This window comes from Cupressus sempervirens, chromosome 9, assembly GCF_028749045.1.
Source record: "Cupressus sempervirens isolate cs-2001-9-10 chromosome 9, ASM2874904v1, whole genome shotgun sequence".
NCBI lineage: Eukaryota > Viridiplantae > Streptophyta > Pinopsida > Cupressales > Cupressaceae > Cupressus > Cupressus sempervirens.
Window position 1 is genome coordinate 553312641 of NC_143126.1, and position 19849 is coordinate 553332489.

At 35.9% G+C, this 19849-nt stretch overlaps 1 protein-coding gene across 1 annotated transcript; it reads left to right on the top strand.

Annotated features, from left to right (window-relative positions):
- The first annotated feature begins 16957 nt into the window (after positions 1 to 16957).
- Positions 16958 to 18855, top strand: LOC149539844 (uncharacterized). The gene is made up of 3 exons (XM_089799370.1): positions 16958 to 17246; positions 17388 to 17437; positions 17573 to 18855. The coding sequence occupies exon 3, from the start codon at positions 17865 to 17867 to the stop codon at positions 18597 to 18599; it is 735 nt and encodes a 244-aa protein (XP_089655496.1). The 5' UTR covers positions 16958 to 17246; positions 17388 to 17437; positions 17573 to 17864; the 3' UTR covers positions 18600 to 18855.
- The last annotated feature ends 994 nt before the right edge of the window (positions 18856 to 19849 follow it).

A 19849-nucleotide genomic window follows, 5' to 3' on the forward strand; every position in this document is an offset into this window, starting at 1 on the left:
ATTTTAAATTTGACTTCTAAAATTTTGTAATGTTTTTCTAAATTTATTTTGAAAATATTTGAAAACTATAAATTTTCTAATATTTTTAAAAATTTGCTTTCTAAAATTTATATTATTATAAATTTTCTAACCATTTTCTTATTTTTTTCTAATTTTTTTTTTAAAAATTTATATTAAATTATAAATTTTCTAATGTTTTTGTAATGTTTTTTCTAAGTTTATTTTCTAAATTTTATATTAAATTCTAAATTCTCTAATGTTTTTGCAATTTAAAAAAAAAAATTGTTTTCTAAATTTTATATTAAATTATAAATTTTCTAATATTTTTTCTAATTTTTTAAAAAATTATTTTTTAATATTTTTTTAAAAATTTATATTAAATTATAAATTCTCTAATATTTTTGTAATTTTTTTTAAAATTTGTTTTCTAAATTTTGTAATGTTTTTGCAATATTTTTTTCTAAATTTTCTAATTTTTTTTAATGTTTTTTCTAAATTTTCAATTTTTTAAAAATATTTCTAATTTTTAACTATTTGTTTTCTAAATTTTATATTAAATTATAAATTTTCTAATGTTTTTGTAATTTTTTTTTAATAAATATTTTGTAAATTTTATATTAAATTATAAATTCTCTAATGTTTTCGTAATTTTTTTTAAAATTTGTTTTCTAATGTTTTCCCTAAATTTTATATTACATATTTTTTACTATTTTTTCTAATGTTTTCTAATGTTTTCTAAATTAATATAAATAAACAATAAAAATATTAAATTAACATTTAAATATGTTTTATAAACTATTAAAAACATAAATAACATTCAAATATGTTTTCAAAACTATTAAAAACGTATCTAACATTCAAATATGTTTTAAAAACACAAAAAAAATGCATTGAAAACATTAAAATCTATTTTGATAATATAAAAAAAATACTTAAAAAATGTTGAAAACATTAAATGAATATAATTTTGACATACCCGATAATGAAAATGAGAACGAAAATGAGAAGATGGTGTCGCCGAAAGTTGCTCAAGTCACACGTTCGCCCAAACGCTCAATCAATAGTGCTCGTTGTAAAAATGAATTTGCAAAAGTGAAAAAGACGTTTTAAGCGACCAGAATTTTTGTCAGTGTATGTTCACGTGAACATGTGTTGCATACTTGTTTGCGCAAACACAGTACGACATGTTCGCGCGAACACTCAACGCAAACATGTTCACGCGAACATGCCCAGGGTGTTCGTGCGAACATACGAGAAATGGAGATGCAAAAATTTGTCATTTTTTCCAAGTTTCTTCATCCTACAAAAGTGGTACCTAGTATTGTGGGTTCACCCCAATGCGAGAATTCATTGCTCATTTTAATCAGACGGTGAATCGAATTCTTGTCAACAAAAGACCCACTGAAGAAAATCAAATGACTTTCTTCATTAGTGCTCAACCTTCTGACGTAAGCTTTCAAATATGAAGGACAAGACCTGCTAATCTAGCGGCCATGCAAAATTTGGCTATCGAGGTGGAAGATGACTGGCTTAGTTTTGAAAAATGGAGTCATGATCTACAAAAGGAAAAAGGTCAACAAGCTCCTATAGCTACCACTGATCCTTTATATCAAAAATTGGCTAATGATCTGTTACAACTCAAAAAGCAGTTGCCTCATAATCCTCCAACTTTGTATCAAGATATTCCAAGGAGGAATTATATGCCATATCAACAGAATAGAAAAACTAAATGGCTACCCCAATCAACAGCAAGGTTAGCCATTGAACATCCCTCATCATTTGGTAAATAGGCTGCTATGTGTGATTTTCACCTAAGAACAGATCATGATGGTGCGAATTGTCCCGAGATGGCTAGATTCATGCAAATGCATTTGACAACGGAGAAAATAGAAGAATATGTAGCTCCTGAAGATGTAACAGAAACTACTATTGGGACTTCCTCCATAAACTTTCTAGAGTATGAATCTGATGATGACAAAGCCAAAGATATTAACAATCATTCTTGCAATGCACCTACACCAAGTTGGAGACAGTTATTGGAAGAAAAGTGGAGTAAACAAGCAAAGGAAAAAGCTTATGATGAGACTGCTAAGAGGATTTTGTCTCGTAAGCATACTTCAGAAGAGCCTTCACAAGCAAAGGAGACAGATAAGGGTAAAACTCCTCCTATCATTGAAGACTCTTTTGATTTTATTGATCATTGTAAGAAGACCAAAGTACAAATTTCTCAATTGGATTACCTAAAAGCCAACCCTCATCAATTAGAAAGGTTGACCCAATGTGTTGGTAAAGGAAAAAGTTCACCTGAGATCACTATCAACCATGAATAAGGAGTTTCTCTAGAAGCAGAAGATAATTTGGAAGGGCCCATGAATGAGAAAGAATATTTTGTTGCAATATCTTTGTTAGAAAAACTTGAGCCTTTCTATGTTTCTCTTTATATAGCTGGATGCAAGTTAAGTAATTGTATCATTGATTCTAGAGCATCCGATAATGTTATGCTTTCAAAGGTAGCACATGCCTTGGGTCTTTCTCTGAATAAACCTTCTAGAAAAGTGTATTCTATGGAGGCAAAACAAGTCCTGCTAGTTGGCCAGTTGAAAGATGCTCAAGTAGAACTTGTAGCACATCTTGAGAAGAAGTTAAAAATGAACATCCTGGTTGTTGATATTCCTACTAGTTATGGGATGCTTTTGAGCAGAAGTTTTTGCAAAGATCTTGGTGGTGAAATCAAGATGGACATGTCTCATGCCCTTATCCCAATTGGAAATAAAAAGGTTAAGCTTAATCCTGAACCTAAAGCTAAATATACGGTCTTGAAATCAGATGATCCAAGAGCTGAAATATTGTATGTTGATACTAGGCATGGAACATATACGATGACATCCACTGAAGAAGATTTAATTGAGCCTCTCATGCTTGATATAACCCAAGAATTATAGTCAATAGAGTTTGATGGAAGTTCTTCTTTTGGTTCAGGTGTTGGGATAGTGTTGATATCACCGAAAGGAGCAAAATTTCCAAAAGCTTATAAGTTAGCTTTTGAAACCACCAATAATACCGTAGAATATGAAGCCCTTCTACTTGGTCTTGAGTACGCAAAAGAAAAGGGAATCAAGCAACTCAAGGTATCTGGAGATGCATAATTAATTGTCAACCAGGTGCAAAGGCAATATTAAACAAAGAATGCAAAACTGAAGGCATATAGAAATAGATTGTGGGATTAGATTGAATATTTCGATGCCTTTTCTTTATTTTTCGTTCCTCGTGAACAAAATTCTAAAGTAGATTGTCTTGCAGTCTCTACATCTCTGCTTATTCCTCACCTTGAATTCAACATAGACATTTACACAGTAGAGATGATTCATAGACCCAGTGTGCCTAATAATGATCGACACTAGCAAGTTTTTTGTGATGATGGGAAAATAATTGCATTTCTCGAAGGAAGGCCTCCATTTTTAGACCTAAAATTTGAAGGATTGCATAATCATAATGGAAAATCAGGAGATGATCCTAAGGTTATTCAATTGGAAGGTAATGTTATCCTGAGAGGATTAGTCACCCTAGAAAGTCTTTTTGATAAAGAAGACAAAAGGAAAGAAAAAGTTGAAGACACTAAACCTTCTAATAGTTTAGGTTATGAGAAAGTAAATATTGGTTCTGAGGAAAACCCAAAGATGGTCCTAATAGGGAAAGATTTGACATCTCAAGAGCAAGAAGAATTCACAAGGTTGCTGAAAGCCTACCAAGATGTTTTTTCTTGGGGTTATGAAGATCTAAAGGAATTCATGAATGGAAAGTTTAAACATCAAATTCCTTTGAAACCTGGTTCAACTCCCTTTCAAAAAAAGCAAAGGCAATTCAATCCCAAGGTAGGTGACACTATTTTCAATGAAGTTGATAAGATGCTTAAAGAAAAAATTATCTACCCCATTCACCATTCCACATGGGTAGCTAATATTGTTCCTATCAGAAAGAAGAATGGTGAGATAAGAATATGTGTTGACTTTCACAATTTGAATCAGGCGTCACTTAAGGATAATCATGGACTCCCTATCATGATCATATTCTGTAGTTGGTATCAAGCTCAGAACTGATGTCAATGCTAGATGGCTTCTCCAGTTATAATCAGATCACTGTTGCACCGGAGGACCAACATAAAATAGCTTTTACCACTCCATGGGGCACATTTGCCTATAATTGAATGCCTTTTGGTTTGATAAATATCGAAGCCACCTTTTAGCGGTTGATGGATCATTCATTTGTAGATTTCAAGAACAAGATTATTGTGATGTACCTTGATGATCTTAATTTTTTTTCAAAACAGAGAAGAGATCGTGTGCATCATCTCGAAGCTATCTTGCATTGATGTCAAACTCAAGGCATCTCACTAAATCCTAAGAAGTCTATATTTGGGGTGATAGAAGGTAAACTACTGGGGCATATTGTCTCTAAAGAGGGTATTCGAATAGATCCTGAACGGGTGAAAGCTATTCAACAGTTGTCACTTCCCATGAGTAAACTAGGAGTCAGATCTTTCTTTGGGCAGATAAACTTCATAAGGAGGTTCGTGCCTGACTTCTCTTAGATCACAAAGTCAATTGTGGATATGATGAAAGGGAATACAAATTTTAAGTGGACAAAAGAAGGTAAGGCTTCTTTTGAACAAATCAAGACTGAAATTGCTAATGCCCCTACCCTTTCTTATCCAAATTTTTCTAAAGATTTTTATTTATATTTCTATGCATCAGAGAACACTTTATCTGCGCTATACTTACGCAACCTGACAAAGACAATATTGAGGCCCCAATAGCATTCATGAGTATCCCCCTTAAGAAACATTAATTGAAATACTCTTTGATCAAGAAAAATGCTTATGCTCTAGTTAGAGCAGTGAAACAATTCAAGTTTTACATCCTGAACTCTCACACCAAGGTGTTTGTTCCTGATTCAGCAGTAAAGACTATTCTGACACAACAAGAAATGGGTGTGAATAAAAGGGCCTCTTGGATAGTTAAAGTACAAGAATATGATCCAGATATCAAACCTATAAAGCTTGTCAGAGGGAAAGGTTTGTGTAAGGAAATTGTAGAAGGATAGTCTAAAGGTGAAGAAGAGATGGAGGAAGAAATGCCTTTAGTTTTATTCATTAGCAATGTTGATGACTGGTTTTCAAATATTGCCTATTTTCTAACATATGGAGAATGTCCTGCTCATTTATCACCTAAAGAGAGGAGGACCTTAAAATTGAAATTTGTGAAGTATGTTCTCTGGGGTGATGCTTTATACAAGAAAGGGATAGATGGTACTTTTCTGAGATGTGTTGATTTTGAACAAAGAAAGAAGTTGCTTCAGTTATTTCATAATGAAGCATGTGGAGGTCATTACTCAGCATCAGTAACAGCTTACACAATTTTGAGAAATTGTTTTTACTGGCCTGGGATGTTCAAAGATGCAAAAGAATGGGTGAAGAAGTGTGATTCTTGTCAATACTTCAAAGGAAGAGTCCAATTAGCATCTTTTCCCTTGAAGCCAGTGGTAATCGAAGAACCCTTTCAACAATGGGGTTTGGATTTCATCGGTCCTATTCATCCTTCATCCACTGCTAGAAACACTCACATTTTGATGGCAACTGACTATTTTACCAAGTGGGTGGAAGTGATCCCAATCAAGCAAACAACTTCAGAAGTGGTGTGCAATTTTATCAAACAAAACATTCTAGTTAGGTTTGGTGTTCCGAACAAAATTGTTATTGACAATGCTACCAACTTCTCTTCCCATGAGATATCATCCTTCTACTATCAATATGGGATTATTATCTCTCATTCCTTTGATTATTTTGCACAAGGAAATGGTCAGGCGGAATCAAGCAATAAAAATATTATGACCATTGTGCGAAAATTGATAGATGTTCATCAAAGGTCTTGGCACAAACACTTGTATGATGCACTGTGGGTAGATCATACTACTAAAAAGAGAGCAACAAGATTATCCCCCTTTGAGATCCTATATGGAACTAAGCCAGCTCTTCCTCTTCCTTTGGAACTATCCACCTTGAAATTACAGAATGCTATTGAGAATCACAAATTCAAAGATGCGCTTGAAAAATGAATGTTGTATTTGACAAAGTTGGAAGAAGAGAGAGAGGTGCTTGTAGACAGAATTCAGGAACATCAATCCCGTGTTAAGAAGTTATTTGACAAGAAGGCTAAGTAGAGGGTTTTTCAAGAAGGTGATCTAGTCTTGCTTTGGGATAAACGTCGAGAACCAAAGGGCTTACATATAAAATTTGACTCTTTATGGAGAGGCCCTTCCAGATTAAAGAGGTATGTAGAAAGAATTCTTTTATCTTGTCATACCTGAGCGGTACCCAATTGCCCTTACCTTATAATGGGCAACACTTGAAGAATTATCATTAGTAGAAGGTGTCGTGCAGCTTTTTGTATATAGGTTGTCCCATTTTTTGGTGTGCTCCTATCAGTTTGTGTTGCTTTAGTTTTTCTTTTTGTTTTCCTATTTTTGGTGTTTGTTCCCCCTTTTGTAAATTGGTCCCCTCAGATGACTCTATTTTGCAGCCCAATGGATAAGACACTATTCTAAGTTTTCTAGATTCAAGCTTTGTCCTTGTCAGTCCTTGTCCCCAGTTAGAGCCAGTTGTTGCCTGATTATAAAATTGTTTCAATTTTATAGGCCATGGTTAATTTTTGAAACTTGTCTGGTTTTAAGCCTTAAATTGGTCATTTTATCTTTGAATTTTTGTGAGTCTCTAAACTTCCATGTCCCCGACTCGTTACCAGCTCTACACAACACTTGAAATTTTTAAAATCTAACTTCTGAGCCTCAAGTTATTGCAGGTTAATGGAGAGACCCAAAATATGTGTTTTCAAGTCTATCATTAACCATTAACCTCTCAAGAGGTTAATGATAACCCCCAAAAATGTGTTTTCTTAACCATTAACCTCTCAAAAGGTTAATGGTAACTTTCAAATCGCGCATTCTGGAGTAGGTTAATTAACCTCTCCGAAAATGCATTTTTCTTAACCTCCCAGAGATAGTTATTAACCCGTGTCATGTGTAAGTTGTAATAACAAAGGTGAGTTTGATATCATAGCAAGTGTAGAGATAACAGACATATTAAAAAGTTACAGAAGAAACATACTGACAAATGTTGGAAATCTGTTTACCATACCAATAGTGTCAAGATCCCCTCTTTCAACATTTTGGGTTTCCACTGGCACTTCGGTGGCCAGTTTTGTCAGCAGAACCATCCATATACATGCATCGTCTCAAGTTAGATGATCAATTTATACTATTTGCATTAGATGGTTATGAGAACAGATAAATGAGCAAGAAGCTGCTGAGATTGTACACAACAGTCTATGCATTGGGATTTCCAAACGGCAAAAGGGAGAAGTGTGAGTTGTAAATAGTTCGATTTGGATGAGTCACTATGCATATCAATGCTACAGTTATATGAGAGGTTTTTGCCTTGTTTTGTTTGACAAATTTTAGAATATTTTTCCCATGAAAAGAAGATATTATTAGAGCCAAATTGGGGGCTCTGTATTTTTGCCTGCGGTGAATTACAGTGAAGAAATCAGTGCAATAATTGCACAGGAATTGTCTTGATCATATGATGGGGGTGAGGTCATTGTTGCACATCAGCCTCATTGTTCAGAATGATATCTAGCTAGGTATGATGCATGGTTAGTGTCAATTCTGGACCCGCTTCACCTCCATGTCAAATCAAACATTTAATTGAGCATTAGAGAATTCATATTGTTAGGAATAAGGTGTCTCAACCTTGTATAATTCCTAGTCTTATTATTATTTGTTTTGTAAAATGTATTTTTGCAAATAATATGTAAATGTGAGTGTACATGTCTAGTTGGCATGTTGATCACTTACATGTGTCAGCATCTTGAAGTGTGTGAAGGAGATCATGGTTGAAATGGTTATGACGGATTCCTATGACACGTAAGAGCTATTTAAGGAATGAGCTATGACAGGTGTAAGAACATCTTATGACATGAGGCCTATTTGGGCGCCCAAGAATGAGTGGTTGGTGTGTGTAAGAGAATATGCCAAAAATAGGTTGGTATGACGGATTCCCTTACACTTCTCTTGTGACCGCTATTTTTGGCAGATTCTATGACAAGCTGTCATTGCCTATTCAAGGGATGGATGCCCTTTTCTTGGTATTGGATGTACATGTGGCATTGTGCATGGTTCTTGGTGGTTGAGCCATGAAAAATGCCCAACTCTTTTGTGGGCATTTTGTTGGCTCTTAAGATGTTCATAAAATGGGTATTGCATGTTGTAAATGTAAGAGTGAGATGAGAAGATATTTGCATAGGGTTATGCTGTCAGATTTTCTCTAGAATGGAGCAAGATGTAAATCTCCATGTGAAGGCTGAAAATGTATTGTAACTTGTTACTGAATAATACATTAGCTTGATGGTTTGGAGGGTGGGGTTTTTTACCTGAAAAGGTTTTCCCCACATATATCTATGTTCTCTATTCTGTCTAATTCTTCTACTTCTATGATTGTAGAGTAATAATCTTTATGTCATAATGCTACTGAATTTTGTTTAGATCAATAATTTGCAATCACTTTCCTTTAAGGTTTTAATTGTGGGAAATCAACTATGTCTGTTTTCGCTTTTATGGCATAGTAGTATGTGCTTGTATTTGCTGATTAGAAGTTGTACCAAAAACTATTGTATACAGGATGTGCATACTAATCCCAAATGAATTAGTGGGATGCTCTCATTTCCCTTCAATTGGTATCAGAGCCCATTTTTGTGAATTGCATGTTGTTTGCATGGGAGGATTCACAGAGTTTTTGGTTCTGGGTATTTCTTCTATTAAGATTTCTTAGCTTGTAAAGCTTGAAGAAGTTTGTTTTGAAGAAATTGACTGATAATTAATCCTTTGATGAGTGGAAGTCTTGCATTTGATTTAGTTTTTTAGGAGACAACAAATTTTTCTTGAAGGATGGTAAGACAGAGAAAATAGAGTTGGTCATGTTGAAATGACATTGATCTGGAGCTCTTGGTTGACAACAGAATAACTCTTGATGCATGGGTATTTGAAGGTGTCTCTTTTGTTACTTGGAATGCATTGAGACTATGGAGTTGATCATTGGATGATCTGGAAGCTTCTGGATAGTCTCTCTCTCTCTCAAATGAATGAACTAGTAGTGGTTGTGGGATTGGTCTACAAGTGGGCCTGAAGTTCCAGTACTATGTCTTCCTCTTGGATGTTTATACATGCATGGCTTGAATTCTTGTTCGTTGGATTCAAGGGGTTTATAGATTTTCCTAAAAAATCTATGGTGATGTTCATCTATGATAATCCATTATTTTGGGTTCAGTTGTTTTGTATTTTATTCAGACTTTCAGTCTTCCAGATGAGAAGTGGGTGTGGATATGCATGGGTGTTCTTAAACAAAATGTTTTTGCAAGTTTTGCATGTTGAAATAAAAGGCTTGTGGTTTTTTGTAGATCTACTGAAGAGCTATTTTCTGGACTCTTGTTCCTTTAGAGTGGTACCAGATGAGATGGTTGTAGTTCTACATGCATGCATTCTTTGTGCATGGTGAGAGGAGGTGTTTTTCTTTCTCTGCATAGAGATGATGGTACGTGATTAGTCACTTAGTATTTATGTGGTGATGCTTTGTTGGATTCCTGGACTATGGTGTTTGATGTGGACATGATTGGCAAATCAGATTTGTGCTTGATCTGGTGTTTGAGTCATGTTGTCTACATGATTATTCTTTTTGATCTCTTTTTTGTATATGTCACTAATGTGATAGTGGGTTTGCATGTTGCAATGATTGGATCTACAAGTTATGCAGTCAGGTGGGTAGGCCGCCCATTTAATTGCAGTGGGATAACTTGGATGTGGACTGTCTATATCCACCAAATTTGATTTAGTGTTGGTGCAGACTTGTTAGCTGGCCTTGTTTGTGGGCACTTGTGCATTTGTGTGGTTGCTTTGAGATGAGAGGATGGATGATATTTGAGTACTTGGATAGTTAGTTATGGAGTCCTAAAGCATGGTGAATTTCCTTAGTGTGGAGATCTTGGTTTCACCCAATGTGATGTGTGGACCTGGATGATTTTTAGTTTTGAAGGATGGTGTGTCATATGCTTGGAGAGCTTGGTATCACGCTTCAGTGGGAGCTTTAGCAATGGCTGTATTTTTCCATCACATGGTGATGGATGATCTTCTTTAGTGTTGCAGATGTTGGAGGATGCCTTAGATCTTGTTGCTGTAGAAGGGTCTTTCATATTTGTTGGTTCACTAGTTGGAGATGGTATCTTCATGCGATTGGAGATGTTGACATCTTTAGGATTCAAGGGGTCCTTGGTATAGATGTTGTTTATGCTTTTATTTGATATGTTATCATGGTGGCTTTTATGTCATGGTTCTCTCTTTATTACTAGTTTAGAGTTGTGACATGATACAGTTATTTGATATGATCACATGAAGCATGTTATCTCTTTGGAGGAGATGGTTTAGATCATGATGTCATGATTATGTTCCTGATTCCATGGTTGGAGCTTTGACATTGATCTTGTTTTAGTTTCTTGGTATTAAGTACTTTGATCATTTGCTTGATACTTCATGATAGTGCTATGTTGTAGTGGAGTTTTGCATGGAGTGATTGATTACAGGTGCTTGTGGATACTTGGAGACTTAGGTGAGGCTAGAGTTCTCTTGAAATAAGAGACATGTTGTTGAGATGTATACTCTTGATGAGATTTCAGCAGAAAGTCCAAGGAGCCTACACCTTTGTTGGATGTGAGTTCAATAGAGACCTATGAGGATTTTGTTCTTAGATAAGTCATAGGGTGACTTGCATATCTTGGAGGAGCATTCTCATTCCCCCTTGATCTGCTTCGCAGTTTATCACTTGAGAGGTATTACCGAATGTTACTTTCAGGCGATTTATCTTTTCTTTCATATCTTTGGATCTTGAGCTGCAGTTAGATGGTTCTAGAGGATTCATTGCGAGAGATGTTTAACATGATTATCTCCTTGAGATTTACTTTCATTTATTATGACCGTAGGAGATGTTAGTGGGCTGATTTCCTGAAATGGGAAATAAAGTTGATTGATCTTCTTTGAGAGGCTTACATCCATGTAGATTCATGATATCAGGTTATGTTTGATATGTTGAGGTTGAACAGTTTTGGATGTAGTTGTGGTTTTTCTGTTGGGGCTATGAAGGGGATCATACATGGCATAGTTGACATTTAGAAGTGTTTGTAGAAGGACATGCTACATGCTTATGGTTTGCAGCTTCTTTCTTTGGTCTTGGTTATCTTCTTGAATGTTTGGGTTCACATAACATTGTTTTTTGAGATTTGTTGGAGCTATGTGGTCACTCTTTTGTGGTCAATTGTTATCACTTGTACTTCATTATTTTTGGGTGATGACAAGCTAGTTCCTTTATCTCTTGTCTTTGTTGGATGTGGAGAACATAGGAGATTTGTGGAGACTGGATGAGAGAGATGTTTCTTGCAGTGTTTTTTGCTACAGGATTTGCATATCTTTGTGGATGGTCCTTGGTACTACATGGTTTCACTTTCTTTGTGTTCTTATCAGTAGACTCTGTATGCTTTTGATTTTTCAGATTCGACATTATCCATGAAGTAGGAGTTCTTGTATGTGTTTGGTCTTCATCGACTGGTTTGCACATAGAGCTTGAGGTTGCAGTTTATGGGTTGGTTATGTTGCTGGCATGAGTTTTCTAGTGTTTGATACCTTTGAGGTATGGGTGATTGGATGAGTTAGCATTTACTGTGGATGTTATTTTCAATCTCATGGGTTTATTAGTTGGATTGGACAAATCAGTTTGGTTATTGTTCTGGCTGATGTTTTATCTTGTTTTCTGGAGGATGACTTCACAGTTTTGTTGGGCTAAGAAGTTGATATTTTTGATGCTTCTATGTAGCTCATGAGCATAGTGGAGTGGTGGCAGTGTGTGTAGCCTTTGTTATCGCATGGATCTTATGCTTGTGTTATTTGGACAGGTGTCTAGTTGGAGCACGAGAGCATATGTTATGATTTATGTTGTTTCACAAATGGCTGTGATGATATAGTTTCATCGGTTTTGATGCTTGTAAGGAAGCCATTTGGCTTAAGAGATTGTGTTCTGATGTTGGTGTTGATGCAGAACAGATTACTATTTGGTGTGGTAGTCAGACTACTATTTTCCTTGCGAAGAATCCAACTTTCCATGCCAGAACGAAGCACATTGATGTGCAGTTTCACTTTGTGAGAGATATGGTGGAAGATGGAAAGGTAAATTTGGAGAAGGTAGATATTGTGAAGAATGTTGCAGATGCATTAACGAAACCAGTGGGCACTGAGAAGTGCAGATGGTGTTCAGAGTCTATGGGCCTTTCGGCCTATAGCGGTTAGTTCCTGTTATGTTCCTGTTGCTCTTACAAGGTGTTTGACAAGTGGGAGAATGTTAGGAATAAGGTGTCTCAACCTTGTATAATTCCTATTCTTATTATTATTTGTTTTGTAAAATGTATTTTTGCAAATAATATGTAAATGTGAGTGTACATGTCTAGTTGGCATGTTGATCACTTACATGTGTCGGCATCTTGAAGTGTGTGAAGGAGATCATGGTTGAAATGGTTATGATGGATTCCTATGACGCATAAGAGCTATTTAAGGAATGAGCTATGACAGGTGTAAAAGAATCTTATGACATGAGGCCTATTTGGACGCCCAAGAATGAGTGGTTGGTGTGTGTAAGAGAATATGCCAAAAATAAGTTGGTATGACAAATTCCCTTACACTTCTCTTGTGACCACTATTTTTGGTAGATTCTATGACAAGCTGTCATTGCCTATTCAAGGGATGGACACCCTTTTCTTGGTATTGGATGTACATGTGGCATTGTGCATGGTTCTTGGTGGTTGAGCCATGAAAAATGTCCAACTCTTTTGTGGGCATTTTGTTGGCTCTTAAGATGTTCATAAAATGGGTATTGCATGTTGTAAATGTAAGAGTGAGATGAGAAGATATTTGCATAGGGTTATGCTGCCGGATTTTCTCTAGAATGGAGCAAGATGTAAATCTCCATGTGAAGGCTGAAAATGTATTGTAACTTGTTACTGATTAATACATTAGCTTGATGGTTTGGAGGGTGGGGTTTTTTACCTGAAAAGGTTTTCCCCACGTATATCTGTGTTCTCTATTCTATCTAATTCTTCTAGTTATATGATTGTAGAGTAATAATCTGTATGTTGTAATGCTGCTGAATTTTGTTTAGATCAGTAAATTGCAATCTCTTTCCTTTAAGGTTTTAATTGTGAGAAATCAACTATGTCTGTTTCCGCTTTTATGGCATAGTAGTATGCACTTGTATTTGCTGATTAGAAATTGTACCAGAAACTATTGTATACAGGATGTGCATACTGATCCCAGATGAATCAGTGGGATGCTCGCATTTCCCTTCACATATAAGAGAAATAAGACAGAATTAAGCGCAAACTAGAATGGTGAAAACCTGAAAATCTAAAATGCTTTCATACATGAATCCCAAGGCTCGAGTTACAGATATGAAAGTAAGAGTCTCCAAAGAGTTGCCAAGTCGAGCATATAAGTCTCCACTTTGAGGCGATGACTGTGTTAACGATTGATTCGCACTCGCAATGAAGGTATTGAATATCCCATGAAAAGACACGAGCCAAGTCATCTCATGTTGGTACGAAAATGTAATTAAGGAAATACACTGCCTAACTAAGGAAGAAAGTGTGGGTTTTTTGATAGAATGCCTTGAAGGTACATGGAAATTTAACAAGCATGGATGACGCATGTAAATCATTTGACAGAATGTCATGATTTTTGTGGAATTTATATACAGATGGATGTGATGGGCAAGCCTTCACACTGAAGGTAGAGACTTCGAAGGATTTGTTTGAATGGAAGACAACACTAGAACAGGCTTTAGCTCAGGCACCCAATGTAGTCCTTGTTATGGGGTAGAATGGCATATTTCGAAATGACTCAGTTGATACAATAGAAGAATCTTGAGAGCATTGGGGGGACAAGCGGCCTGTGAAGTCTTTAGTTGTGGGCAGGTCGATTCTTCTTGCATTGGAGAATATCGATGGAAGTCCTTCCTTCCTAGAGAAAGCTTTATGCTTCATTGAGCAATATGAAGTTAAAATAGAAGGTATTTTGTGTCAGTCTGCAGATGTTGATAAGGTGGATCATTGGGTCCATGAATATGAGCAAGGAAAGAATAAATTTTCACCAAAAGAAGATGCTCATGTTGTGGGTGATTGCATCAAACATGTGCTGAGGGAGCTACCATCATCACCAGTACCAGCCCCATGCTATACTCCACTAGTTGAAGCACATAGAATGGAAGGCCAAGAGGCTCGGATTGCTGCGAACATTTCCTGAGCCAAATCGTCGATTATTGTAGAAGGTTTTGAAGATGATGCATGCTATGTCATCACATACGTTACAGAACTGGATGACAGCATTTGCAGTTGCAGCTTGTAGGGCATCTTTTCTTCTAAGGCCTCTTTTGGCAATGAGAGCTCAACTGATGATGAAGTATTGCAGATATGAGAAGATGGATTTCATGATGCACAGAATGACCTTGAGGCTAAAGAGGGGCCTTCTTTGAGAGAGATTGTTGAGTATTATATCGATGACAGGTGGAACAAGAGTGCCACTCAAACAACAAAAGCCATTGTAGAAGTGGAGAAGCCATTGCCAGAGAAAAAGATAACAGTTTCCGGCGACGAGGAGGAGGTGTTGTCTGCCCATGATATTATTCAATCAATGGGGTACAATTTGTTACAGTGCAGTAGAATAATGGATTCAAATTCTTGGGGTGAGAGCATAAAATGCATGAAGAAATGTCCTCCTCCACAATCCATGATAACCCAATCGGGCATTATGAAAAATCAGTGCATATAGGTATTACAATACCTCACCTTAAAGAAGAAGAGAAGAGCGATTATGATATGAAGATGCAACGTGAAAGTACATACAACGTAGAAAAAGGTGGTGAACCATTTGCCACCTTTCCTTCTCTTGTGATTAAGATGTAGGCAAATTGGAGCATCTTGTAGATGGTATACATGAACTTGGGAAGGTCGCTGTGTTTGAACTTTAGCTCACATATAATCTGTCAAGGATCAATAAGGATCGATTATTCAATCATCCCCTCAAAATATTTAAGGTTCAAGGTTCAGAGCATATAGGTTAATTAACCTCACCCAAATCACGTATTTGGGAGGTGGTAATTAACCACAAAAAGGTAGTTATTAACCTCTGTGTCTATATAAGGACACCTATTGGCTTTGTAAAGGGACTTTTTTTGGTTTTAAAAATAAGGGAACACTATGCTGAAATTTTGATTGAGGGATAAATTTTGGAAAGTATGTACACTTTTTATCACTGAATTGAAAAATCTCTATTGCTTTCTTGGTGCAAGGAAATGAAATGAGATGTGCTTTGGGTTTCTTATTTTAAAATCAAAATTGTTATATGCAGTAGTAGACATTCTCATGGTGCTATGCGAGTGTTTATGAATGATAATGAATGTACTTAGTAATACTGGTTGCCTTCAATCGTAGTTGTTGATCACCATTGTGATCAATCTTGTTTATCGAAGAAGGTTGTGAGGGCATGTGGTGCATTTGTCCTGAATGACTTTCTCCTGATCTTTAAAGTTTTAGATTCTTTATTTGAAAATCCTTTTCAAAATCCATATCATACGAGGGAGCTGCCCCTCTAAACACAGAGGAAGGTCACATACCAAGGGCCTATCCAACTGTTGTGAACGGTTTGCCACACACTCCGTTGGGCACATTCTACTGTGACAAATCTGTTTACCAACAACCATATAATATTCAATAAGAAAAAAATTGCAGGTAAATGGAATATTTAAGGACCCACGTGGCGGCTTAGGCTCGTTGAAGATATCGCCTTGACATAATAAATAAACAAACTGTGCATGCACAATAACCAATATACAAAAATATATGCACAAGGTTGGATGATTAAAATACCTATGGTTGGTGTCCATGCCAATCTAACTAGTGGCATCTGCAACTGGATTTGCATATGGATCTACGGTGGGCTGCTGCGGGGTAGGGTTAGCACATTTACTGCTTATGGAGAAGAAAACCACAGCCATTTGCAAAGTGCCTTTAATTTCTTCAAATCCTTTTGGACACCTGGCTTAGGTTGTACAAGATAGCAAACACAGTCTGACAAGAACATTAACTATACACTTATCCTTTGCACTATTTTCTATATTTTTTCAATTTGAAAAATAGGAATTATGCCCAGGAAAATATTCCTCCACCAATCAGAAAAAGAGTTTTTGTTGTGATAAATGAATTAAAAAATATTCACTTACAGAAATGATACATGCCAGAAAAAATTAATTGGGTGGAGGGTATAAAAAAAACAAGAGCTCTATTTGAGCAGGAGTTCCTACCTATAGTGAAGAGCACGAGGAAAAAACTTGTTGAAATGTTGTGTAAAAGGGAAAAGAGGAAGGATGATTGTGATATTGTTACCAAAATTCAAATGTACATTTTTACTAGTCAAACTCATGAACCTATATAATCCATTAAATTTAAAAACACATTATTGAATCTTAATTTTAAAAAAATATAAATTACTATATTATAGATTAATAATCTATTGAAATTTATAAACCACTCATCAAATATCTAAAATCCAAAACTAATCTTATATTCTATTTCATTAAAAAATTATAAATCATTATCATTTAAAAAAAATATTATTTCATATACTATTATTTTATAATTTTAAAATAAAATATAATGTCTTGAAGCCATTTTTTGGCATCAAAAACTTAAAATGAATGTACAATTGTGTGGAATAAATGTACAATAGGCAAGTGCCAACTGTCTTTTGATGGAGGACATTCTCCTTATGCTTCCTTATCTCCATTTGTTTCCTGTGTTTTTCTAAACGGTGAAGAACCTTCTGGTAGCAGTCGAGATCAGAGTCGGATTGCAGTCAGATTTCTACAAAACAAGCTGAGCAGCATTTTTGCGGTGCTTCTTAGACTGCATTCCGACAACTGTTTTGCGGTGCTTCTACTGAATTCAATTAATAAATATGGAGCCATGCAGTAAATGTAATGGAAGGGTATGATACATTGGATAGTAGTTCGCCAAGAATATGGTGTCCCTCACGTTGGAGAAGTGCAGGCTTGGGTGGGATATTCATAGACTTACCTTGTTTTTTGAGTGCTGAATAATATATGCAAAGTTTTTGGCTTTTTTGAATTGAACAAAATTAGGAAGATTTTTTTCTTTGGATGGCTGAAAAAGTCTAGTACCTTCATGACCATGCAGCAGGGGAAGCATTAAGAGAAGATACATAAATGAATCAATGTCCATTGCAGGTGAAAATCTGTCTATAACACTCCAATTTGGTCTGATCAAATTAAAATGATTTGTTTAAGTACTTTTGATTGCCAATTGCTTGTGGGAGCAAATTTATGTTTGATTTTATTTGCTATTGAGTTGCTGATACGCAGAGCTTGACTTGGCTGTGGAGAGGCCCTTTTAGGAGAACCTGATAGGTAGCTCAGAGCGAAAAGATTGTTGCTATTGCCCAAGCCACTAGTCAAGAGCCTGAATACCGGTGAATGCTCCCTGTTTCGAGAATGTTGGAGAAGATGCTTCAGGAATGCTCCGGAATATTCTAGAGTTATAATTTTCTTGTTATTTTTTTGACTTGAAAATATAATTAACCCAGGAAAAATAGGTAGACCGAATCCAAAAATAGAAATTAACATACAGAAAATATTTAAAAAATAGAACATCTATATGATTTATGAAGTCTATAAATTAATTAGATATAGGGCAGTTGTTGCGCCTACATCTCCTTCTAGTGGTGTTTTAGGCTGTTCTTCAACATCTGTACCTAAAAGTATTTTTGGGGCATCTACAGTAGCTTCATCTACAAGTCTTTTTGGATCTTCTCCAGCAGCTACGTGGGCTCAATCACCACCGTCTTCTTTATTTGGTGCCCCAATGACATTCTCGTCTGTTGCTACATCATCATTGCCCTCTTTTACGTACTTCGATTACAGCACCGCGATTTCACCTCTCTTGGGCACCCATGAGCCAGTGCCCACATCTAATGTTTCCATAGGAGCCTTTCCTTGGGCAGTTGCTGCACCTACATCTCCTTCTGCTGGTGTTTTAGACTCTTCTTCAACATCTATACCTAAAAGTATTTTTGGGGCATCTGCAGTAGCTCTGCCTACAAGTCTTTTTGGGTCTTATCCAGCAGCTATGTGGGCTCAATCACCACCGTCTTCTGTATTTGGTGCCCCAACGGCATTCTCTTCTGTTGTTGCATCATCGTTGCCCTCTTTTAGGTTCTTCGGATACGACACCGCGACTTCACCTCTCTTGGGCACCATTGGGCCAGTGCCATCATCTATCTGGATACCAATTGCTGCTGTGGTCAAGCACACCCAGGATAATAAAGTGCTGATATGGATGGACGGTGATGCCGGCTGGACTGCATGGGTTGACACAAATTATAATTTTTAGATGGTTTCCTACACAGATATGGCTCCATTTTTTGAAACTTGTGGTTGGTTATTTTTTTAAAGATTTTGAGTTATATCAATAATTTGCGGTTGAATTCAGATTTTTGAAACTGTTCTTTTAAGACCTTACATATATGAGCTCATTTCCAGCCTTCTGAAAGTGGTTTGTTCAGGATTATATGATGACGCATTTAAATATGTAAAATTCTACAAAATATAATAAGGCAAGTTTCATATTCTTGTATATGTTTTATGGATATCTTATTATTATGAATTGGTTTAAATTTTCTTTTGCACTACCCATACTTTTGACAAACTCATTTAAGAAGAAAGCATAGATTACTAAATCATAATTAGTGGGCTGTAAGCTATACTTTTTAGATGCCCTTTTCAGGGACTTGGCATTTTTATCCAGATTAATGGTCAATCTGTGCCTAATTTATCAGACTTACATGCCTACAGTGCTACGTCTCATAGTGTATGTATCGTGTGAATTAGAACAAAATATAAGTTTCAGTTTCAATTTGTAATGTGTGTGTATATATATATATATATATATATATATATATAATGTGGTGCAACTTTCACTTTATCAATGCTTTTCATTTTTATTAGTTTGCATAGGCTTACGAGAAAGATGTAATCGTTCAAGCCTGACACCTCTCAAACATCGCTCAATGCCATTAATATATGTTTAATCTGGTTCCAACATCAAACACATCCTTTTCTCTGTATGTTACCATCACTCTACATTTATATGTTGACCAAATATGATCACAGATCACAGAGAAATAAGGGCCTGTGCTCCTGAGGTATTTGCTCCCGATTATATTGCTATTCATGTGTATGATTCTTAATATGTGATACGCTCTTCTAGTGTTCGTATTCCAATCGCTATGTGCAAACCTTCTTGCCGTAAGATTTTTATATGATATCTCCATCGATAATTACCAGGCTTCTCTTACAATAGCTCCCAATTATCTAACTCTTCGTACCGTTATCCAGATGGTTATATTTTATGCTGATGTGCCATGGCGACTTAAATATATCACCGTTGACTAATATATCCCTTGATCAACGATTCCTCTTGAATGAATCGTTCTTTGAATCCTGGTCTTTTAGTGCTAAGGATATGAATCGCTGAATATGAGTTATCTTCCATTCGTCAAATGAACCGGTCTTCTATTTAATCCCCAGATTGACTTTCAACAGATCGAACAAAACAAATTGTCTTTGAGCTTTTCAGCGATA